A 25,693-nucleotide genomic window follows, 5' to 3' on the forward strand; every position below is an offset into this window, starting at 1 on the left:
TGAGAACTGTAAGTCTAGCATTTGTAGTCTGTATTTTTCATTTGACAGGTACACAAATGGTGATAGTTCTTCAATCGTTTTACTGAACCTTTCTGTATGTTTTATATTATCAATTACAGTTTCATCTAAACAGGTTAGGAGTCAGATTTTCCTTAGCTCTGTTATTGCATTGTCACTTTTAGTGCCGTGCAGTAGCAGCTTACTTCTGTGTGCAGGCTACGTGGGGGCAGACACTGGCATCAGCTTGTCTTGTTCTTATACAAACCCAGTTTACATTTGTTGATTGGAAAAGGACCATGGAAACAGAAAGATTCAGCAAAGTAAAAATATGATATACTATGAGTGCTCTGAAGATGGTAATTGACCAGAATGTTGTCTAAAAGGAAATAATCAACCTGAAGAGAGTCAGGACAAGTATTTGAAATTGATTAGAGGGTTTACTCTTAAATATGTTCAGAGTAGGTCTCCAACTTTAGTGTGCATGAAAATCAACTGATAAACTTATCTAAAGGCAGGTTTATTGGCTCCATCCCCCCAAATTCCAATTCATTAAGTTTTTAAGTAGCCCCAGAAGTCTGTATTTAAAATAATTTTGGAAACAAGTTTTAAACTGAAAAAACATTGTGTGCATCAGGAAAAAAGTCAGACCCACCCCAGTCCCCAAACTTCTCCCAAGAGCCGACCACTCTTAATGTTTTCTTGTTACCTTCCAGAAATGTTCTGTACAAATACCAGCCATATGAATAACCTTTTGTTGTTAACAAAAAACAACTAGGAGCAAATTAACCATATTTATTGTGCTATTTTCTTTTAGCAATATATCTTGGATATTGTTTTCTAATTTTACATATGGATCTGTCTTTGTAAAAAAAAAATTGCGTAAACACCATACTTTAACAGGTCCATATTGATGGACATTTAAATTGTTTCCAGTCTTTTATAAGAAACAATACATAAAGAAATCTTTGTTTATTTGTCTTTGTTCATATGATGGGAAAAATTTTAGAAACGCAATCCCTCGATTAAAAGGTGTGTGCATTGCAAATTTAATAGCTGGACTTGGTACTTCTAACAATCACCCTAGGTGATTCTCTCCAGGTGGTTCTACAACTACACCTAAAGAAAAATTTCCAAGGGAAAGAACCAAACAGATAATCACCAGTTATACTTTAGGAGTTTTCCTCTTAAAACTAAGAAAACAGAGATTTTATATAAAAACTCACTGACCATCTTTAAACAGGACAAACTTTATTTAGTCGTATGTGAATAAAAATTACTTGGACATGTGAGGGGAAAACTATAAAGCACCTAACATAAATACACAATTAACCCTTTATAATATTTTCAATAAACTATAAATAATAACATTTTAAACAGGAAATATTAATATATTTGCTCTAATTCTTTATAGCATTATCTCTTATTCTAGCGTTAACATGAATATTGCAAGCAGGTTTTACTATTTTTGTAAAATAGGAACTTCTGATGTGGTAGAAATTACCACTTCCATAAATACAGTAAGTCAACAAACAGCTGTACAGACTGAACGTGGGTAGGTTTAACTTGGACATAACCAAAGCTGGTTTATTGGATAAAAAGTTGGTATTTCTGATGGTATGACCAGCAGTGCGAGCATCAAAACGCGTCAGCTATAGCACCATTCAAAATATTTAACACTGCCTCTTGTTAATTTGGTGTTTATAGAAAATGAAAGTAATGAAATCATGTAGTCAGTTTTAAAACACACTTGTTTTTCCATCTAATCATCCGAATTTTATGGTTAATATATAGCTAGAGATACAGCATTGTCTCAGCATTTAAGTTTACCTTAATCAAAATGGATTCTTTAACAGCAGCCAAAGCTGTAACGATACCAAATTGGTCATTTTGTTGAACCAAACAACAAAAGTATGACATGCAATTATCTATAATAATTTGCAGGCAATTCTTGAATCATTGGAGGTAATATTGAATGTGTATATTAGTCATGCTTTTGTTTCTCCATTCCATTAGCTGCCTATTAGTATTATTGTTATTTTGAGGGTCCCTTTCATTATACAACCCCTCCCCCTAGCCATCAGAGCAGGAAATAAAGGAGATGAAACAAAAAGGAAACTTGTCCATGTAATCACTTGTTAACAGCTCTGAAGGGTTTGGTGGAATAAGAGACTGAGAATTGCTGGCTAGAATTAGGCTTAGGGTACCATTCTGTGAATCTAATTACTGGTACCATTCCTGCCTCTAATTACCAAGGATAACTGAGAATGGTCTATAGTCACTTTAGGTAAATTTGACCCAAGACACTGGCAATGATGTCACAGGATTTTTATGTGTGATGAGCAAATTGTGAGTAGAAATTTAAACAGTTCTGAAATATGTGTAAACAAGTAAGGCAGCCAGAAATTTCAAAGTGATTCTGGGAAGAACATTCTGCAGTCTGAAAAATGTTTGGCTTAGAAAAATAGAGATCTTAGATAAAGGAAGAGCATTATTTGATGTCATGGATCCCTGTTATCTTCTGTATGAAATCGATCAAGAGAACTATTTTTAAAACTGTGTGGAGCTCAGGCACTGGAGAAGGGCGACTTGCTACCACGACTCCAATGTCAGGTGGACAGACACCTAGACCAAGGGCATTCCGTTTATTATCCTCACAAGTTCATAGTCTTATATTCTGGATTAGTACCACACTTTATACAAGCGATTTAACTGCCAACTTCACATATCAACCTGCAATGAGTTCTCTATTTTATTTACTGGATAGGAGAAACTCAGAAAAAAATGTTACAGGCCCTAGATTGTGTTAATAAACCAAGAGGCCAATGATAGGAATAAAAGTGCTTGAACCATAGCCCTTGATTCAATAGTTGTATGTACAAATACAACTTCTGCTAAGTAAATTATTATTTACTGAGGCTTTGTTTTAAGATTCAGTTTATAACTAGATACTATTGAATTAGGATTGAGAGCAAAAGCTTTTCTTAGAGGAAGATTGATAAACTGTACTCCCTAGCTGCAGAATTCTTTTATAAAAATATAATTTTTTCTTTAATTGTATTAAATGTATTACCTTTGAAATTGGAGCCAGCATTTATTTTACACTGGGCGAGCAATAGCTCCCTGTAACAATTAGTTTCTGAAATCTAATCATGCTCCTGTGCTTAAAACCCATTTAACTGTGAGCTTTCCAGAAGTACTTTATTTTCACCTTACAAAGAAGTAGTAGTTGGATTGAAAAGCTTTTATTCCTTGTCTTTGTTTTAAAAGCTGTATCTAAAACCCTAGTCTCAGTGGATGGCAAGAGAATAATTTTTACGAGGGCATTTCTACCAATTACTTAATAGGCTGTCTTTGAAGGACACTGTCATCTCTAAAATGTATGTAGTCTTTAATACTGTCCAACATTGCTTCTCCCCAAATGGACAGGCAGTGCTACTTTCAAATAAAGCAATGACAATGGCATTTACAAATGACAGTGACAGTTACCATACAAATCGCTTTCCCACGATGTCATAGGCTCCTCACAGCAACCATGGGAGGTAGGCATGAGTACCACAAAGAAATCCTACATGAAATATCACATGACACTAAACATGTGTACCACCTACGCTTTTTTTTCTCGATTGCTCTATAATTTGAATACATGGTTGAATGAGTAAAAAGAGTAATCCTACCAGGTAAAGTAAACCACATATATAGAAGGAAAAATCATATTTTTGTGTCATGTCGTAGATCCACCCTACAAAACAAAAATAAAGATATTCAGTGTAATGTAGTTGATAAAATAAAGCCAAGAACACCAAGTAAGCATTTATTGCTAATATAAATATTTCTATAATTTATTTATATGACATTTAATGCCCCAAATGTTTCATGCAGCCATTTTTAAGTCCGGGCTACATAAACCAGAGTTCTCAGCATATAACCGAGGATGGCTTTTTTATCTTTTAAGTCACTAGAGTAGAACTTTCTAAATCACAATTAATGTGCCTAGACCAGTCCAGGTAGTAATGAAAAACAAACATGCTACTAAATTACACATTTATAGTTTTTTAACCACTCAAAAGCTATGAATTCTGTATATACTTTAAAAGTCAAGCTTTTGAGTTTGTTATTCGATATAAAAAAGAAAATAGCACACGCGTTAGATGTAGCTTAATAAAATGCTCTACCATCTTTTTTTTACATCCAATATGAGACAAGAGGAACAAAGAAGATTAAACGTATAATCCAAAAATAATGACTCAGCTTCAGAACTGAATAAGAAAGGCCCACTGACATATGAACAAAAACACACCCAACTTCTGCTCAGTGTCACCATTTGTCAACTGTGACTGTGTGAATTGTGACAAAGTGAATGATTCACTTGCAGATAACGCAGGAAGGTCTGTATATGTAAGCAGCGTATATGACAGGATTATCCTTAAACTACAATTAAATAAAAAATCAGTAACTATAAATGAAGTTCACATATTCCACTCATCCCAGAGGAAAGCTGATCTTGTCATTTCAATAGTTAAATCCTCACTTTTCATGTGATCAAGTGACTAAGAGTAGAAATGATGGCTGTAAATAACAAATACCAATAGCTGAAACGAGCTGAACAATCACTGCTGCTTAACATGGATCTCTGAAATAGTACAAAGTTAATTTGTATTTAGTTCAGACTATTTATTTACTTTTTTTTGTTTGGAGTGGCTGAATCTAACTAAGCCCCAGGGCTCTGTGATGTCGCCCCAACCCACCTCTATCCCCTACTGCCCCAAACTTAACCATAAGCACAAAGCATACTGAATATTTTGGAGTTTCAAACACATTTCTCTTGGCTCCTAGTCTGTACGTGTACTTTCCCTCATTCTTAGGGGAATGCTAATAAACACGACCACTCTTAGAATACTCTGGCATCTCCTTCTCACGACGCCATTCTCCTTCTGGTCCCTGCAGACTATAGAAAACATCTGCTAAGTCTATTACATATTGTTACAGTCTTAAATTGAATTTATTATATTCAAAATCTTGTATCTTTCCCTTAAAAGTATAAACGTTTGTAAAAAATATCTCCACACTCCCCAATCTTTAAAAGTAACTCATGTCAATTTTTTAAGAGGACCCAACTTCACCAAACAACTTAACAGCACAAATTGGAGGAGGAGTACCCAATTTTGTTAAATTAATCCCATAGGTTTCTCCAATCTACCTTTAGAATTTATTTTTAAATGACTCTGGGTCCTGCCATCTCTCTCTGGTCCCTGTTTTAATATTTCCACTAGTTTGAACTCAACTTGATCCCGAGTCAGATACAACTTTGTCCTGAGTCAGATGCAAAATCTCACGAGAGATTGTACTTGACCACGTGTTTTGACCCTGCATGTGTGGATAAAACTTCAGAGCCAAGATGTTTCAGACAAGCTGCCTCTCTCATCTTCCTTCATCACCTTTCCCTACAGGTCTGATCTCCGTTCTTTGGTTTCCAACCTGGGATCCTTGGCAACCCTGATCCAACCATCAATTCAAATCAACAGCTTCAAAGTAAAATCCAGCTCCCCATTAAATTGCATTCCCTTTTCATTTGAGTCTGTCAAATGATGAGTGACAGCTATTTTTCCTATTTAGGAAATGTGTTTCCGGCTCTCGGTGAAAAACACTGCAAATTGTGTTAGGGTGTTATATTTTATGTGAATGAAGGCGATATGTGTAGGTTCTGGGTCAGTCAAATCTGGTGGCTAAGTTTTGCTGTATTTTACACTGGAAACATCTAAGAAAGTATCTACTATTATTGCATCTTTAAAGGAGAAGAAGTGAATGCCCAGCAATATTGTAAATGAATTAGATTAAGGAGTTCATGTTGCTAAGTGACATGGTTGAAATGTTGGTTCATCTTTGTACATTCTTCTCTTAAGTGGAAATGTGGTTGTCTGGCATGGTACTAAATTGTACGAGAATTTTTGGTGCCAGTAGAAACTGCTTTGAAAAATGAAAAACACATTCAATTCTAAACCCATTAAAAAAGAAAAAGGCAATGTGAACAGTAATTTTCCTTGTAGCAAACTGAGCTAAGTAATAATTTCTAGCCCACCTGGAATTGCCAGCAAGAATTTAATGTGGTTATTTAGTCCCTTATATTGCCAGTCACTTCTGAACTACAGTGCATAAAGGTTGGGCTGTCTCTCATTGGCCTGGAAAATCAATGGATTAGACACATTGCAGTTAGCCAGTGATGATGGTCAGCATTCCTTAGTATGTGAGGTCATTGGAAGGAGAAGAAACAAAAAGGAGGAAAGCCCTCTTTAGGTTGCTGGTCTAGAGATGCACATCAGAACATTGATTTTAGAGTCCCCACAGCAGCATTTGATGCACATTCATAGAAGGTTCTTAACCATTAATATAACCGTTTCTGCCATCATGGTGGATCACAGTCAGCTAGAGTTCACTTCTAGGGAGGGATCTTGAAGCAGGCAGAGACAACACCTGATAACAAAGGGCTGGTCATAACTCCTTGTCTTCTAGTGGCAATTCATCTCTCCTCTACTCAAGAAAGGATGCCAGAATGCAAATGAGTGACAAGAACAAGACCATAGGAATGGGACAAGGAAACCATGCTGGCAAACTTTGGTGCTTTAATTAACACTGATCATGAATTCCTTATGCCATACCGCATAGCTGTTATGCTGCTATTAAAATCTGATGGATCAGTATAAAACAACCCCAGAAAGAAGCAGAAAGTATCTTGGATCATGAAAAGAACTGTCAATGAGATTCCATTTCCACATATAATATACAAGCTGAAGGATCTCCAACAAGAAGGTGGATGAGCCACTGATACACTGACCCATCCCCTTAATGGATATTTCAGTTTAACATCTCTGGAAGGTACTGTTATCTGACTGATACAACCCCCAATACAATTTTTTCCCCTTTTCCTTCCTCTAGTATAGAGGCTGAAAGGCAAATACTCCAATTTTCAGTTCCCTCTGAAGCTTGGACTGTGTGACACCGTCCTGGCCAATCATATAAGTGGAAATCTGCTGGGACTGAGCCTTTCCTTCCTTCTTCCTTTTTGTTATAAATGAGGCTGCTGTGGCTCCATGAGGAAAAGGCCAAGCGGATCTTGGAGATACTGTCCTAATATTATCTAGTCCCTGAACTCTAGATTCCTGGCTATGTGATACAATTAAATCTTTTTAAGCTACCATTGGCAGGGTCTTCTCTTATAGCCAAATGCATCCCTAACTGATAGAGAATTCTACACAATGAGATTATTTTGTAGATAAGGATCAAAAGTTCATCTACATTCCATATGGAAGAATCACCTTTAACTTGCTAAAATCTACAAGTGAGAAATGGGGGGGGGGGCAGGAATGGGGAGAAAAAAGAAGCATGTACACAAATGGAAACTTCTTTCTTATTAATCTTGGACTGCATAACACAGATGAGAACAAAACCTGACCATCTACATGCATTCTGAGCTTGAAACCTTGCACGGTTTACCTGCAAACGGTGGGCCCAGCAGCGCGGAGATGCCGTTGGCACAGATGATGATGCCGTAGGCGTTGGCCAGGTGCTCGATCCCCACCAAGTCTTCAGTCACGACCGGCATGAGGGAGAAGTAACCGCTGGAAAAGCCGATCAGTGCGCAGATGACCGCCAGGCCTGCATAGGTGTGCAGCAGGGGCAGAATAAAGATGCTGAGGACGAGGGTGAAGTTGGCCATCAGGAAGACATTCCAAACGCTGATGCAAGGTAGGTCGGCCACAGCGCCCAGGGTCACCTTTCCAAAGATGTGAACTATTGCGATAATTGATGTCAGAGGGAAAACATCGTTTTGCTCTGATAACTTATACAAATCGACTATTTCTGGGAGGTGAATGAAAGGGATGACAAAGCTGCTGTAGGCAAACAAAGCCCAGAAAACAAAGGCTACAAACATTCGATTAGTAAAGAGCGAGGCTGCTCCAAAATAGCCCGAGGACCAGTCCTGGAAGCCCTTCCTGACCCGCATGGTCAGCTGGCTCACGGTCTTCAGGGCCCGAAAGGCGCACATATTCTGCCGGTGGCCCGCCTTCTCTTGGCACGCCGGGGCCACAAGGTCGTCGAGGGCCTCCTCGGCCCCGGGACTGCCCTCCTTCTCTTCTGCCCTGCCCAGCTGTCCACTTGACTTCACGGATTCAGTGGAGGGAGCCGGGAGGACTTGCGGATCTGTCTCCACTGGGTCCTTTCCCTCTTTCCCAGGGGAGAGGGGCCTCATGAGTGCGCCACAGACACACAGGTTTAAGGAGACGGCGCCTTGGATAAACATTGCGTTGCGCCACCCGTACTCCGCGCACAGGTACTTCAGCAAGACCGTCATGAGGAAGGTGCCAAAGCCCGTCCCGGTGGTGCTCAGGCCCTGGGCCAGGGCGCGTCTCTTCTGAAAGTACCTTCCCACCATGACCACGGCCGGGAGATAGGCCATCCCGCTGCCAAAGCCTGCGCAGTTGAAAGAGGAAGGAAAAGCACACAGCACAACATAAACAGCCATATGCAGAATTGGCAGCATTTAAACATCACCTGCATGTCATTATAATCGTCTCTGTGCTATTTTCTCAAACAAAGAAACAGCAATGGTGGTAAAAAAGCGCCTTATAGGTGAGGACCAAAGGGTCATCCACCTAAGTTTCTAGCCCATCATTTTCTCCAACATACTTTGCGGCACAGCTTACTGCAATAAGGGAATAAGGCCCATTCTCACCTCAGAATGTAGTAAGTTCCAGGGCAGGATTCTGTCTGTCTTTTCACCCCCGAGTGCCCCTTGCTGCCCTAAACACGCAATGTGTGCTTGGTGATTTGCTGAAAGAATGAATGGGTTCTGAGGGCTCTGCTGTCAGGGCTTACTGCACCAAATACCCAGGAAAGTATTTATGTACAAGGGATGAAGAGGTGCCTGCAGGCAATTTGCAGAAGCCCCAGGAAGGGGCCAATCTATTCACAAATGAACTGCAAGAATAAAAGGAATTATAATGCTCCCATAAATATACACATCCACTCAATGCCATAACCATAGAACATTTATTTGTATCTCTGATTTTTAATTGTGACTTTCTTAGAAAACCAGAACACTTTGCGATTTACACAGACAAAATTAAAATGCTGGTGGGGGGTGTTGGGGCCCTAGGGTTTGGGGAACTCTCTGTACTTGCTCCTCAATTTTGTTGTGAACCTAAAACCACTCTAAAAAATGAAGTCTGTTAAAAAATTAACGGGGGTAAAATGAAATAAATAAAACAAAATACTGGCCAAAAGGTTGTGGGTTGTGTTCTCAACTTCTAGGTACAGAGGGAAGCCATAAGCTCCATTTCAATGATCATGGAACCCCATTTGAACCTGCCAACGTTAGGATGGCAGAATGATATAAAAGAGTTGACCATACCACTCCCCAAAGTGGATGACTCCCTATTTCAGCATCATTTAATAGTTTCAAAATTACTTTAATTTGGAAGGAGACTAGAGTGATCACACATGCAAATGCTGTAATAATTACCAGTAATTGAGTGCCCGTGATGGGCAGTTGCTTTACAGGCTTTATCTGACTTAATTTTCACCATAACCCTGAAATCTAGCTGTGGTTATGCTCATTTTATAAAAGGAGGTATTGAACCTCATGGAGATTAAGTTACTTTCCCAAGTCCCTGTAGCAAGTAATTGGAGAATTCACACCCAATGTTGGAGCGTGGACCCTTTCCGTTGCCCATGCTGCCTCCAACAATGCACTGCTCACTCCCCGCCCCCCAACTGCCTGAAGGATTTGCAGAAGCATTTTGCTTTTTAGTTGTATGTGTTGTTTCGGGGCTGACCCCTTCTCCCCTTTGGCTAGACAATAAGCTCCGTGGGGGCAGGGATCTTCTGTTTTGTTCACTAAATGTATCTCCCAAGTGCCTGGAACAATGCCTGGCATACAACAAAGGAAGGAAATAAGTGAAAGAAAGTTCTATGGGAAGATAAATGGTCATATCTTAAAATAAGAGCTGCCTTTTTATACAAGATTAATTTTACACGTCCACAGTTAAGGTACATAAAACTCAACTGCAAAATGGTTGTATCAGTGGTTATTTTGGGGAAAAAAACTCTTTGTGAAAAACAACGAGAAATTCTTCAATGTTAAATATTGTGGTACAGAATTATTGCCCTGCTCCATATTATTTTGAAGCAAATCCCGAATATATCATTTCATGTGCAAATGTTTTAGTATAGACTTCTAAATATTGATCATGACCAAATAACTTAATCCTATCATCTTATTTGAAAAAAAAAAAATGACATTATGAAATGTCTAGAAGGTGTTCAAATTTTCATTTGTCTCATAAATGACTATATTCTTTTAAAAACTTGTTTAAGTCAGGATCCAAAAAAGGTCTATACATTGCTCTTTATTGATTTGTATTCCATCATCGGCACAATTATTACATGAGCTTGTAGGAGACGCCTTGAGGACGTGGGGGCTCAAGCCGTCCGGTCCGTCAAAGCCTGGCTAATGTCCAGCCTGTGCAGGACCCTGGAACAATTCTTCACCACAGTCAGGTTTAGAAGAGGGCTTTACAGCCAGATTAGTGGGTGGAAGAAGGAGGCTCAGAGGGAAGAGAAAATTCTGTGGTCCTAGGTCAGCATGTCTTCAGGAGCCAGGCTAAGACACTGGAGCTCTGGCAAAGCTGAAGAATTTTGTCCAGACTTCCTTGGCTAAGTAAAATTGCTCAAACAGACATTAATTTTTAATTTTCTGCTTAATAGGAGGACACTCCCACACAATTTTAATTGCCTAGGTGATTTTTAAAAAAAAGATATAAACAAATCTGCCTGAAATGCTTTTAGGAATGAAGAAGGATATCAATAAGGTTTCTTTCAAACATACATTATACAGTGATATAAATATATTTAAATCACTTGCTTTCTGCAGATTTTTGCATCTAATTTGTTTCTTTTCTATTAAAAAGGGACTAGATTGCCAGTCAGCTTCCACATGCCTCACTAATGACAGCCCAACAGCATTTTCCATACATAAGCTAACGGATCAAGCTGAAGTTTCCACTTCAATGCCGTTATATATATATATTTGTGGGGGAGGTGGAGAAATTTATTTTCAGACTTTCTTTGGGCTTTTCCTGTATAAAACGTGGGAGCAATACAGTGTTTCAAGAAATACTTTCACCAGCCTCCTAATTTTCTTGCCACATCCTTGGATCCATAAATATTTGTTGAATAAATAGTGAGTGAATAAATAAATAAATGAATGGATATGGAGATATTTGATGATCAATAAGCAATTAATTACAGGAAATAAAATTCCACTGAAACAAATTATCTAACCATAGCAATCTCTAAATGATCAGAGTATATCTCAAGTCCCGATTATTAGGATCACGTCATAGTCCATATAACCAAAAAACACCCCCAGATCAAGTTCATGGCAGGCGTATATGTCTGCCCAGAGACCCCAGGGTGCCTCCTTAGTCTCAGCAGAAGGAATATTTATTTCCTCACCTAGGTATTTTACAAAAATCCTGGTGCACGCTCTATGCATTGGACTGTAATGGGGAAAAGTTTCTAAAACACTCAGGGAAAACATCTCAAGTTTTTCTGTAAGAGCTATCAGGTCCTTCATGACAATGTTTTTCAAACAATGCTTCAGAAAGGGTACAGAAGTGCTTTCGGTGTTTGTGGAGATAGATGTCCTCATACATTACAGAGAACCAGCTTGTCGACTTAAGTGGACAGTAGATTTGTGTGTTCACCATCTCACGCTGTCATAAAGCATGTATTTAAGCTTGTAATGTTCTACAATAAGAATGTTATAGTACACAGTTGACCCTTGAACAATGTGGGGATTTGGGGTGCTGAAAATCCACATATAACTATTGACACCCCCAAAACTTAATTACTAATAGCCTATTGTTGACTGGAAGCTTTACAGACAACATAAACAGTTGATTAACACACATTTTCTATGTTACATGAATTATATACTGTATTCTAACAAGAAGTAAGCTAGAGAAAAGAAAATGTTCCTAAGAAAATCATAAGGAAAATACATTTACAGTATTTATGAGAAAAAAATCCATGTATAAGTGGACCCATGCAGTTCCAACCCCTGTTGTTCAAGGGTCAACTATATATATGATAACAATGACCTATTGGCTAACATTTACTGAGCACTTTATTATGTGCCCAGTGTTTTTATACAGAGTGTCTCATACAATCATTTCAACAACGCTGTAAATCATGCACTCTTGCTTATCCCATTTTGCAGGTAAGGAAACTGAGCAATAAGTAGGGTGGGTAATTTGCCCAAGTTGCACAGATAGCAAGTGGAAAAAAAGACAGAATTCCCAACTCTAACTCTTCACTCTTAGTCTAACACAGCTGTCATTGTGTCATTTATGAGGATTGCAAGTCTGTACTCAAAAAGCAAATCAGGCTGGACCTGGTTCATTGAAGTAAATTGTACAAGTAAGAAACTACTTCATATCTGTGTGAATTCTGCTACCTGTTGATAAAGGAAATTATGGGTGGGAATATATTTGGCAAAACGGATATGCAAATCGCGCTGCCTGGCAGCCGATTTTTCCCTCCTCACTGGGCATTGCCACTCCAACTGTGTTCTAGATTTGCTTCTTACAGTCTCTACATGTAGGTGGGTTTTCCTGCTATTTTATTAATCTGAATGGGGCTGAAGGAGAAAATGATTATTCTGTGATTCATGCTCGATTCTGTAGTTATTAAATGAGAGAATGTTGTTAATTTCCTTAATGTTTGGTCTATTCGCTTAAACCTATATTTTTACCTTCCTTTTCCTGTTTCTTAAAGAGAAAAAAAAGTACTTGGAACCAGGTATGGAAAATTTAATTAAGTTCTATTAGTGAGGCCAAGTACAGTTAGGTTGTTTTGGCACTCTTAGGACATGTTTAATATTTTATATTAAAAAGTATTTCCTGACAGTGGAAATGTATTGGTGATGTCAGAGGGATAGTGGATGCGGGGTTGACACAGTGTGAGAGATATAAATGATAAATGTCTAACTATTACTTTGTTTTGTGCACCTAAAACTAATAAAAGAAAATCAACAAAATAAGCAAATTTTGCAAAAAAATAAATAAATAAATTTCCTGGAGGATAAATGGGGGTGGGGTGAAGGAGACAAAAGGACAAAATACTTTAATGGGTCTCTTTTCTGCATGATTAAATGTGTTGCCAAAATGCCCAATAAAAACATTTGAAATCAGGTTAAAGTAAAATCAATATGCTTACCAGCTGTCACTCCGAAGGTAATAAAGAGATAATACACGTTTGCCGCGTAAGCACTTAACACCCAGCCCAGTGAGTTCACCAGTCCTCCTATTATAGCTGTCTGGCGGCAGCCACAGGTGTTAATGAACAAGCCGATGAAAGGACCTGTCACAGCACATTGGAAAAGAAGTTGACTAACAGCATTGTGTTTTCCGGCTTTCTTAGTAAATCCTCATATGAAGACAAAGAATAAAACATTACCAGCGCTGTTAAACAAAACACACCCAAACCCCCATTGCTTTATAAGCAAAAAGCTGTTAGCATGCACACGTGGATTTTAAACATTTCACTGGAGAGCACAAGATTCTAGGTTACCAAGGAAGGGAGACCTGAAATCAATAGACAAATTGGTTCACTCTTGTCTACAACAGAGGTCCTAAACTAGTGGTCTAGGGGCTCTAAATGCAGTAGATGCATTTCTTTTTTTTTTTTTTTTTAATCCCAAAGGTTAAAAAGTGTTCTCAATCAGTTGCCACATCTAAAAATTAAGAGAATTCACAAAAAAATTCAATGGTAACGTGAAATATCTTCCCACACAGTACAAATCAGTTGGAGCTATGCAGTAGCTGATCCCATTTACCGTGTTTTCCCCCAAATAAGACCGGGTCTTATATTAATTTTTGGTCCAAAAGATGCATTAGGGCTTATGTTCGGGGTATGTCATCCTGAAAAATCATGCTAGGGCTTATTTTCCAGTTAGGTTTTATTTTCAGGGAAACACGGTAGTTGCATCACACCCTTTCTAGCTTGCCACACTTTCTCCCCTTCCTGTTAGTCATATCTGGCCTCCTGCCCTCACTTACATTATTTGCTTGGCCTCTGTACACATTTTGAGTTTTTGACTCCAGACCTAAAGGGAGTACAAGAAGAGGGTTCTGAGGACTCCCAGGCTTTAGGCAAGGAGCCTATAGCCTATTTTCATGAGGACACGCAGACGCCAAGCAAGCTGAAAAGGACTCAGCGTTGCTTCTTACATACTTCAACCCCCGGTGACTCTCAGCCCCCGACTTGATCCATCAGGCTGTGCATTTATGACACCACGTGGAGATTCAGGAATATACTTGGTTGTGAAAGATATACTCACAGCAGCACAGTATTATATGATACACACTCTGATCGCTTAGGACACACTAGCTCGTCAACTCTTTTTTTAATTCCTGCTATGGTGGTAATTCCTGTCATTGAAGCTTAACATTTGCCTTGTGATTGATGATTCCTTGTCCATATAGCAATGCAGATTTTAGCAACACAGTGTGAGGCTGTACTCAATATTCAGTAAGATGGTGCATTTTAAACACCATCTTATTTTTTGATCATGATTACATAGTTATGAAACCCTATAACCAGGTGGGACTATTTCAGGTTAAAAATTTACTGAAGTTTAATTCCCCTTTCAGCCCCTTTCAAACTGAAATAAAAATTTCCTGTAAATTTCTAACTATGTTCATGAGCATCTTTGGGTACACAGTCAGCTAACAGTTTTTTGGCATTTTTTTTTCCCGGTTTCATGGTTTTGAGAGGGCCTAATCCTAAAAATTATGAAGGTAAAGAACTATTCATCTAATTAACGGTCACATTACAGAAAATAATTCAGTAGACAAACCTTAGAATAGATTTACTATAGTAAATATATTCTACACAATTATATTGTTATAGGTATTATACAAATAAGCACATTATATAAATAATATATAAATGAGGCACACTGATATAAACATCTGAGGGAATTATTGGTGGCAACTGAAATTCAGAAACCATAAGTTGAAGATATTTCTTTGATTTCTTTACAAATATTTTAAACCCGTGGTCACGTTACTACTCAAATCTTGAATGAATGGATAAAAAAAGAGAAAAATGCATGACTCATGGGTTTGCTGTTAATAGGCCTTTTGGGATATGAAAGGTCAACGAATCACAGTTCAGTAGCATGATCCTATTTTCCACATGACAGAAGGGCCCAGAAGCAAGTATTTCTGCAGTACTGCATACTTATGAAACACTGCATTAAGAACGCATTTGAAGAAAAAAGGAGGGAAATCCTCAAGTCCACATATACTTGTCTGGAAGAATGTTATACATATCAAAGAGAAAGCATGAATTGCTCTACTGATAAGAATATTAGGTCGATAACGGTGTTTGGCTTTTTAGTTCATCAACTCTTATCCTATGCACACTGGAGCTTCAGTCATTTAAGATTTGCAGATTGGACAGTCAGACCCAGAAACGCCAGCACTCCTCCAGTTACAAAATAAAGATATGTCATAAAAAAGGAAGTCAGACCCAAGCTTTCTTTTCATTTTCTAACCATTGTTTACTGACGGTCAGTGGCATCTCCAAGATTGAACTGCCATTTCAACAAAATGAAAAGAACTCCCTAGGCAGTCTAAGGAGATGGGAAAGGTGAGATGGAGAGGCAGTGCTTTGGCTATGAGTCCCAATTTTGTAGAGGAATTCAGCATTTTAGAATGAAATTACATTCATTATCAGATTTTCTCCTTTTCAGGAGGAATCTGAATCTCAGCCCATTTCCCACATAATAAAGTGTTACATTGTTGCAGGGAACACCATGAGGAAGTCATAATTTCTTGCCCAAGCCAGCATCTCCTAAATTGAAAAAAGCTTAGGTGAGGAGAGAATCTGAGGTGAGCCTCGGCATAGAATCATGGATGACAGTAGGTAGTCCATTGAACTCCTGGTCTTTTGGAGTCACCCCTCACTGCAGTAAGCCGTTAGGAGCCTCTATTCAATGGGTCTCTGCCTTGGCTGTTCACTGGAGTCACTTAGGAGCTTTAAAAAAACAAACAAAAGAACTCCCACAAAATCCTGATGCTTGGGTCCCATCCCAAGAGATTCTGATGTAATGGTCCAGGTGCAGCCTGAGTATTATGGTTCTTCAAAGCGCCCCGGCGGGGGGGTGGGGGGGGGGTGGGGGGGGCTCTGACTTGCAGCCAGGATTGACAACAAGTCACAGGTCTTTTGCAGCCCATCGAGTCCCCTAAAACATGGCTTCCACCAAGAATTACTCTGAGAGCCATCTCAAAGGCTGCGACCAAAGTGATTACATTTTGTTAAAAATTAGAACCTTCTGTAGGAAACTGGCAAAATCCATGCTAGCAAAGAATAAAACAAGAATGAAGTTATTGAATTTCCCAGGTGCAGCTCTCTGCCCAAGAAGAGAGGTGGCTTTCAAGTCTGTAACATAATTCACAGATTTTTTAAAATTTAAAAGAGGTAACCCAATTGTGCTTAGTGATTAGAAAACGAAAGCAATTTGTATTTATTCACTTCCAACATATTTTCAGTTCTCATTGGATGTAGTGGCAGGCAGTGTGGCACAAGTATAGTAGACACAATTTTGGAGTCCAATGGACCAGGTTTAAACCTGCCCCACACTTACTAGCTGTTCAACCTTCAGTTAGTTACTTAATGTCTCTGAGTGTTGCGTGTTCTTTCTGTCAGATGGAGATGATGGTCTGGCCTTAGTGTTGCTGTAGGATCAAATGAGATCACGTACGTAAGATGCACTTGACACGCAATAAGTGTTAAATAAAGGAGAGCTGTTCTTCATGGCTCTGGCTTAGAAAAACACTCAACATCTATAGCCACCTTGTACCAGGCAGCTTAAGATAATGAACAGCAATTCGGAGTCATGATAGAATAGGAGACCGTTCATTTATATAACTCAGAGCCTTTCTGTGGTATGACTTCTGAGTCCCAGAGCAAAAGATGTTTATCAGGTGGGCACCTTTCCGGTAGAAAGGTTAGTCTACAATCTGCAATTCCACTGTCTGGAATTTGGGGTCTCTGGATTCTCAAACAGAATCCTGAATATACAGTTACCTCCCAATTAACCATGACAATCGCATTTCACCACCACTATTTTGGGGATCGTCTTTAAAACGATATCCAATAATTTCAGGACTGGATTCCATGGCTTATTTCGGTAGAAACTGTGAAACATAAAATAATGTCTAAGACAACCTTATTGGATGGTTTGGAAAATATTGGGACATTTCACATTCTGGCTTTTTGCTGAGTCTTTTTTGTTTGTCGACACACACTTCCTAGACTGACTCTATAAATATTTTGTTTCACCTATTAAAAATGTATTTTTAAGAAGGCAACACAACTGGATTTTTAAGTATTCTAGAAGCAAAGTTTTCCTTTACTGATTTATTGAATCACATCCAACAGAAAACCGGCACTTTACCTACTCTGAAGTAAATCTACCTGCATTCTTCATTCGACAAAGCAGTCCTGGTTTTAGCACCGCCAACACACGGTTGACGGAGTCAGTTCATTCAGCTTATGGACAAAAATGACTGCTCCACACTTCTCACACACATATAACGGTCCCCTTATTTAATTTTAAAACTAGATCAGTGTTAGTTCCCTTTGATAAACACACACACCCCACACACATTTTGAGAAATAACACTTTGTCCTTGTTTTCTATCATCAGCACTACTGCTGTTATTAATGTCATGTATGTTATCCAAAATAGCATCGATTGAATGCCAGCCAAGATCAAAAAATCTGAGTTGGATTCAAACAATTCATTGCTACTGTGGAAATCACTGAAAAGGCACAGACTCTTACCACACACACATATGCTTGTCATACACGTACTTTCACAAAACCAGAAAAAGATTTGAGGCCATTTATGTTTTCAGTATAAAATAGATCACAAATGCTTTAAATGAAAAAAGTTTGATATAAAAGTATCACTGTTACTTTCAAGTGAAGCAAGTGAACAAAATTAGGGTATAGTGGTAAATTATTAAGACAGTTGAATAAAATTAAATGAGATAATGTAAGGGAATGCACCTGGTATCTAATAAACACTTACTGAATATTAGTTGACAATGCAAGTTGTTCAGTTCCCAAACTGAACCTCATTAGCTATAGTAACATATTACATGTATAATAATTTTCTGGTTTAGTATCTCCAACTGGATAAGAATTGGTTTCATAGATTGCTGTGTGGTTAGACTTAAGTAGAACATGCAAGAATATAGTATTATTCCTTCCTGTTAGCTATATCAATAACCTTTCTAAAAACAGTTTAATAAATTTTTCAATAACATATGACCAGTATTTCCAATGTAAAATATTAGAACCCTGAAATAAGATTGTTAGTTGACTTTTATAGTATTTTCCCTAAAATTTTATCTTTTAAAAATATTCATAAGTGCTTAACATATTTGTAATGACATATAATGAATTAAATGGTTAAAATGGTAAACTTTATGTTATGTGTATTTTACAATAAAAAACACACATAACTAACATCGACCCATTTCAGCAATATAAAACATCACTTACAGTGGGGAATCATCATTTTATAATTATTCAGTTTCACAACAGGTCACAGGCGAACGTACCCACAATCAAGGTGATACCCATGCTGAGGGAGCTGACCCATGCGGTCAGGCCGCGGCTCTGATGGAATTCTTCCAGCCATTCCACATTGAGGACTCCCAGGGCCATCTGGGAGCCCATGATCAGGATGTGGACAAAGAAGGAGGAGAGGACCACCATCCAAGCCCATCTGCCATCAATGTTTGGGTGGGGTTTAAGTGTCTTCTTATCTTTGGGGTCATCTTCAAAATCATACCCAATATCTTCATGACTTGCATACATTTTCCGAGATTTTCTGAAATACATATGACAACTCATTTCATTGAATGTCAAAACAAAATCTTCATCTTCGTTGGCCAGCTCTACCACCCCATCCTAACTAAAGTGGCCCCATCCTCATATCAGACCTGTAGATGAATCTTCGTCATGATGCAGATTTGGGAACACGCCTCACTTTTTCACAGGACCAAGTGCTTTTATGAAACTTGTTTTATCTTTACAGTCATCCTATATGTAAGTACTATAATCCCTATTTTAAAGAGATGGAAATAGAGAAGGGAGGCAACTCTCCCAAGGTCTCATGGCCAATAAGTAGTATGGTCAGACAAGAAAGAAAGATTTGAACCCAACTCTTCCTGACTCCAAAGACCATGCCTTGGGTCCCTTATCAAGATAAATACTGATAGGTGATGAGAAGGATATCCCAGAAGGAAAAGACCTGGCCTCAGGCAGCCTTCCAGGGTAGGTTCATCTTGATGGGGCCCCTGGCATAGGATCTGCTTCTCATTTTGTGGGTCCAAGTGCTCAATTGGTTTAGCACAGCACAGCCTCAGGGAGACTGACTCAGGTGTACCCACGTCAGGAGAGACTGATAAAGTGGAAGGTCAGTTTATTATCTTACAGTGGGAGACACAGCTTTCTGATGGTGATTTGAGCTTTGCATAGATCTATCCCTCAAAATGTTAGGATAAGAAAAGGGAGGCTGGATGGCATTGGGACTGCATTGATGCCAGGTCAAGGGAGGTCTCTGGTTTTGTTTTTATTTTTTAGGATGAGAATTAAGTGTGTGCATAAGAACTGAAAAAAGCAAAAGAAGGAGACAGAGAGAAGGAGAGAGGATGACTAATCCTGGAGGTGGTGGGTTAGGAGAGTTTGTCTGGATCAGGGGGAGTAACCCATCCCCTGAGATTGGATGGAGTTAAGAGGGTTAGTAGTAGGATGGAAATTACACCTGTTGGTCTAATTTCTTTGATGAAGTAAGAAGTTAGGCTGAGAATTAGGAGGATGGTGATTATGAAGGGGCCTCAGTGTTCAGGATAATGGAAGAGACAGCTGCCTATAACACGAGGAAATGATTGTTGGGCAGCTCCAAAGGAGCTGAGCCCTGCAGGGCCACAGGTGATGGAACAAGGAGACAGCGGCAGGAGCTCTCTACCCCAGAAACAGGCAATTAGGTGGAGCATCATCAAGGAGAACTTTAAAACACCAATCAACTGAAAGCTAGTCTGCTTTACCGTGATCACCTTGCGCCAGAACTTCTAGACAATGTCACTGATAAAATACTCCTCTCCGAAAAAAATCTTTTGCAGGTCAAAGTTCCAAACAGTTACAAAGTGTCAGCGTTATAGCTGGAAGCTTCAAATTATGCCTTGATTATTCATCCTTTCTTAAACATTGTATTCTACACGGAAGTTATTTCAGAGAACGCTGGTTATACAGTTGAACCCAGCACATATGTGGCCCCAGCTACACACATTTTTTTGAGGAAAAGTTCCTAAGAGTTCAGAATTGTTGGTGCTCACCTCGGCTCATCCGGGTCTGCAGCCCCTGCATTGCCACCCATCACTGCCTTTGCCAGAACGTTCCGGATGGGCTGTGAAGCACAGTTATTGTGGAGATGAAGACCAGAACTCAAGTTACTTCACTCCTGCCACTCTATGTGACCACCTGGAGATTTTACTTTTGTTTAAAATTTAAAATAGCGAAACAAAGTGTAAGACTGTGAGGTGAAAGGCTTTGGTTCGGAAAGTGAAGATTGTAGTCAATACATGAAATGTTGCACGCAATTTGAATGATGTCTTTAAAATGGAAATCTATTCTTTTTTTCAATTAGTTAATTTAAAACAGAAGAACAAATAAGAATATCATGACTATTATGGACCATTACCTATGATTATTACTGAAAATCATTCTTCTGCAATGGAGGAAGGTGGTGTAAAAAAAATAATCCCAAATACACTGGGAATACCTCCAATTGTGGGACTTGTCCCAGCCGTGTTTTGGTGTGGACGTGAAAGACAGCAGACTGTGGCAGATTGCACAGTGCCTACAGCCTCTTTCTAAGACTTTCTACGAATTCTTAGCCCCTGAACTAAGAATTGTTTTTACCTTTTTACGTGGTCCGCAAAACCTAAAATACTTACTCTGCCGCTTTATAGGAAAAGTTTGCTGATCCGTAGACTATAGTATTGGTTCTGGTTAAGTTTGTTGGGAAGACATGGACACTGGGGAACCAGGAATGCCTGTGGAAGAGCAATTTTAATAGATCTGTCTTGGGCTTCATCATGATTTTTCCTGTCTCTCATATCATACCTCATTATTATTTCTATTGGTTAAATGATTCTATCTTCTAAACAGCCATCCCCGTTCTCAGCCACTACACTTTTTGCCCAGGATGCCGCTCTTTGCCTGAGGCTGTTTCCACTTCCCCGTTATCCAGACAATGGGAAGTGATAAAATGCCATTTTACCATGTAATTACCCCACCCTGTCAAGTTACATTTAGGATCAAATCCACCCTCCCACCCTCGCACTCATTCCTTCCCTCCCCTACCTGTGGTTGCCCCAGGCTGCTCCTACACTTCCGCTGCTGCCAGGTTCTCCAAAAATAAGACCTAGCCAGAAAATCAGCTCTAATGCATCTTTTGGAGCAAAAATTAATATAAGACCCGTTTGCGAATACACAGTAGCACATTTCCCCACACCCACCTGGTCCCTCATCCCGTCCCCCACTTTTGCATTTTGCTCTCCACGCCCATGAAGCACTGCAGCTCCCTAAACTTGGCACAGTCTCTTTTAAGCTTTATGCATGATCTTCTCTTTTCCCCTCCTCCTAACCTCCTGATCCTCCTCTTCTGCTCATCCTTCAATATTCAACTAAATTATAATAGTGAACCTTGAAAGAGTAAGAAAAAAAATCCTCTGCAAACATGTCAGATATCCAACATCAGGTAGAGCAGGTGTTAAATAAATCAATCATGGTACAGCCACACAATGCAAGTCCACCATCAAAAACAAAATTGTAGCAGACTCTGAAGACATGGGAAGTGTGAATTACACATGGGGGTTACAAAATGGGACCCATGGAACGACCCCTTTGTTGTTGTTAAAAATACGTATCCATGGGAAAGAAAACTGGAGTGAAACAAAGAAAAATTATTCTTTGGATGACGGCTTTACAAGTAATTTTCACACTTTATCTTACTGATAAAAAAATTCTAAATAAACATGTATTAACTTTATGACAAGAAAATAAAGGTCCCTCGCTGCATCTTTTAAACATTATCTGGATCGCTTCTTGCCTAGATCAGTGACTAGATTGTAAAAGAAGGGAAAAAAAGAAAGACAGTTAATTCAAAATTCACTTCCCTTGGGAAGTCTAGTCTGCTTCGGGCTCCAGGCTTGTGTGTCTGTCTGCCACAACCATCCTCTCCCCTAAGGACAGAATAGCCTGCTAGGGGATAGAAAGAGATGGGGCTGCCATTCTCACAGTCAGAAAAGAGTTGCGCTGGGAGAAAGAACCTGCAAAGGGTGTTTGGTGGTTGCCTTCCTGCAGTTCCTGCTCGTTGCATTGAGAATCACAAGGAGCCAGCAGAGAACCAGGCAGCTTGACAAGGGGTGAGACTGGCCTCTATGAGTAGTATTAGGTTGGTGCAAATAATTGCAAAAACTGCAATTACATTTGCACCAACCTAATAACATTCTTTACAATCCACGGGACAGTGCTCAGCTCTGTTTCCTTAAGTTAAAACAACACAACTCGACATTTTCCTAAAGTCTGTCTACATCTAAGAAAGAGTTTGAAATAATGATAAATAAAAGTTAGTTTTTCAACGCATGAGTTGAAATAGTAAGCATTTTTCTAAGCAGTGTTAAGAACTTTCTAGTCTGAGTTACTTATTTTGTGGGTTAAGAGATGCAGTTGCCATTGATTTGCTCTTGATATTTCCAGTTTATTTGATCACAAATAAAGGACACTGAATAGCATTTAATGGATACGTTTTATTCAAGAGGCACAACCGTGGATGTAGCACACAGTATCAGATGGAGAGCACAGGTGGGGGTGGGGGTGGGGGCGGAAGTTCTATCAGGTCCCCAGGAGGTCCCTGAAGTCATCTATGACTCTAGGCAATAAACAGAGCCATCTGTCTCATGCCTACATCTCTCTGAAAGTAAGTCCTGTTTTGACTAATCACAGTCAACTTACTGTCCAATCAAGTTAACTGAAAAAAAAACCCAAATCAGCAGAAGAATAAATGTCTATCCCTTCCACCTGCAAGTTTGCTTTTAGCGTTTTTCGCATTTATGGAACTTATAAGATACAAAATGATCAAGTGAGTATTTTGATTCTCCTGTGTACCTAGAGAGTATTAGAGAACAGGAGAGGGTTTGGGGACCACTGGAGCCCCAGGCTACCCATCCTTCTGCACCATAAGGCCTTTATGCTCCCCCACCTTTCCTCCTCCATTCCTGACACACTTGTAGAAGGACAAGCCGCATGTGACACACTGGGGTAAATGGAGGAGTGAGTGTGGGGCTTCCGGCAAGGATCAATGTGAAAATGTTACCCATCCTAGTAGGTTCGCCGGTTGTAAGCTCAGCATAGAACATTGGGGCCTCGGGCTAAAAAAGGTGAAGGAAGGAAATGGGAAGATTATAGGACCAATAGCCAATCTTCCACTCTCCCCAAATGCGCGTTCATAAACCGTGAAAAAAGAAATCATAAATGGGGGAAATGAAGTAACACGTGTAGGCTATGAAACGGCGGTCAGCTACATATATACGTGCTAACAGGCAGAAATGAAAATAATTTAGGGCCTCCTGGAGCGTATCAGAGATTAAAACGGAATTAAATTTCCACAGCTCTGTTGGGAGAGTAAGTTTCGTAAGCAAGTCGTTCTTTTTTAATTTGGCTATTGTGATTATGTTATCATGCAGTGAGCTCATTAAAAATGAGCAAAGGGGAAAGCGCCAAGTTATAACTAAATCTTCCCCGAAGGAGGGCCGAGCATGTTGGTAGCGGCTCTTCATTAGATCCAAGTGTGGGGCGGATCTACCTTTAATTTGGCTCTGTAAATTCTTTGCCTCTAGAGCTGGTTGTTCAGGAACTCTTGGGCCTTTAGAGGGCGTACGTGAGACCAACCGGCTGAAGAGGACCGAGCAGCCAAAGCTGGGGAACTGAGCTGGGGCAGAGAAGACATCGTCGGAAAACCTGGAACCCCAGCTGGGGGTAACGAAGCATATAAATGCCTTCTATGGGTCAGGGGCTTTGCTGGCTTCTTCACAACGTTCCCGTGCAGTTGGCATTAATGTCCCATTTCACAGATGAGGAAACTGAGGCTATTTGTTGAGTGGGAGACAGGAAACTGCGAGGTCAAAACTAGCAAGTTAGTGGAGCCCCAATTTGAACGTAGGCCTGAGGGATTCCAAAGCTTATTTTACACCAACACACACACACACAACCACAAAGAAGCCAGACAAGGCGAAAAGGAATCTTTCCAATCACCAATAATCTTCACTTGCTAATAAGCCTGAATCAACTTTTCTGCGGAAGGAAAACGGCTTCACTGGTAAGCGGAGTTGAGTTCCTAAGACCGTGTCAACGGCCTTGGCGGCGTTTGGCCCCGAAATGGCCGTCCCCAGTCCCTTGCCCCATTTTAGTCTCCCGTTTGGTCCTCGGAGGAGCCTTGATCTGAGCCGCTCTGGGGGGACCAGCATCAGCGCGCCCTGGGCTTGCCCCGCGGGACCCCGCCCCGGCGCCCCCTCCCGTACCCGACTCCCTCGAGGGCCCCCACTCCCTGGCACCCCGCGTCTCCGGGTGCGCTCGGAGCCCGCCCGCTGGCGGGGGAGCGGGGCGGATCGCGGTCCCGGCAGCCTGCGCAGGGCCGCGTCCAGACCCGGAATCCCCCCGCGCCCTCTCCGCTCCATCCCTGCCCGCTTGGAGTCCCAAACGCGCGGGGGGAGAAGGCGGGGAGCGATGCCGGCCGCCGGGCAGAGCGCGCTTCTCGGGCCGCACGGGGTGCCGAGGGGCTCGCTGCCCTCGGGCTCCACGCGCGCGGGGTCGGGGCCGCGGGGGGGGGGGAGATGCGCGCGTGCCCACGCTCCGCCCGGAACCGCGCTACCCCGCCGGCCCGAGACGGCCTCGCCCGCGGCTCGGGGGCCCCACGACGGGCAGCCTGGGCGCGACCACCGCGCCTCGGGGCAGCCCTGCCCTCGACCGCCCGGCGGCCTTCTCGGACAATGCGCTGGGCCCTCGCCGCCCGAGGATCCCCGATGCAGCGGCCACCCAGTCCCCAAGTCAGGGATGCCCCCAGAGCCGCTCCATCCCCTGGGCCCGCGGCGCGGCCTCGGGGTACTCACCGCCCAGGGCCCGTGGGGCTGCGGCCTCACGCTCCTCCTGGCCGGGATCTCTGAACTTGCTGTTGTCCTCGGAGCCCCCTGAGCGGCTGAGCGTAGAGATTTGTTGCAAGGTCGCCTCTCATCCTGGATTTGCGGATGCCCGAGGCTCGGCGCTCCGCCTGGCTCCGTGCGCTCCGTGCGGGGCTCTCCGGCCCCGGCGCCGCCTGATACCCGGCCAGGTGAGCGCCTGGGAGAGCTTCGAGCTCGGGGCCTCCGTCCGTGTGGCTTTAAAAAGGTCCGTTTGGAGGTGGCCCGGACCTAACCTGAGCTCTCTTCCAATCAGTGCAATTTCAAATCGCCAGGCTCGTTCATTCCTGTACCGGCTAATTCTGGTTTGGCAG

General features: G+C 41.0%; 1 protein-coding gene across 3 annotated transcripts; it reads right to left on the bottom strand.

Moving 5' to 3' along the window:
• Nucleotides 1-777: 777 nt before the first annotated feature.
• On the bottom strand, nucleotides 778-25,693 carry SLC16A14 (solute carrier family 16 member 14). 3 transcript variants are annotated; one of them, XM_081052062.1, is made up of 7 exons: nucleotides 25,314-25,683; nucleotides 21,099-21,197; nucleotides 20,478-20,548; nucleotides 18,699-18,970; nucleotides 13,276-13,419; nucleotides 7,489-8,466; nucleotides 778-3,739 (listed from the first exon to the last, which is right to left on the bottom strand). In XM_081052062.1, the coding sequence occupies exons 3-7, from the start codon at nucleotides 20,516-20,518 to the stop codon at nucleotides 3,588-3,590; spliced, it is 1,587 nt and encodes a 528-aa protein (XP_080908188.1). In that variant the 5' UTR covers nucleotides 20,519-20,548; nucleotides 21,099-21,197; nucleotides 25,314-25,683; the 3' UTR covers nucleotides 778-3,587. The 3 variants fall into 3 exon arrangements, with proteins under 3 accessions (XP_080908188.1, XP_080908189.1, XP_080908190.1); XM_081052063.1 differs by lacking the exon at nucleotides 20,478-20,548 and having other exon boundaries at nucleotides 1,228-3,739; nucleotides 25,314-25,693; XM_081052064.1 differs by lacking the exons at nucleotides 20,478-20,548; nucleotides 21,099-21,197 and having other exon boundaries at nucleotides 1,235-3,739; nucleotides 25,314-25,662.

This window comes from Rhinolophus hipposideros (assembly GCF_964194185.1).
Source record: "Rhinolophus hipposideros genome assembly, chromosome: 6".
Taxonomy (NCBI): Eukaryota; Metazoa; Chordata; class Mammalia; order Chiroptera; family Rhinolophidae; genus Rhinolophus; species Rhinolophus hipposideros.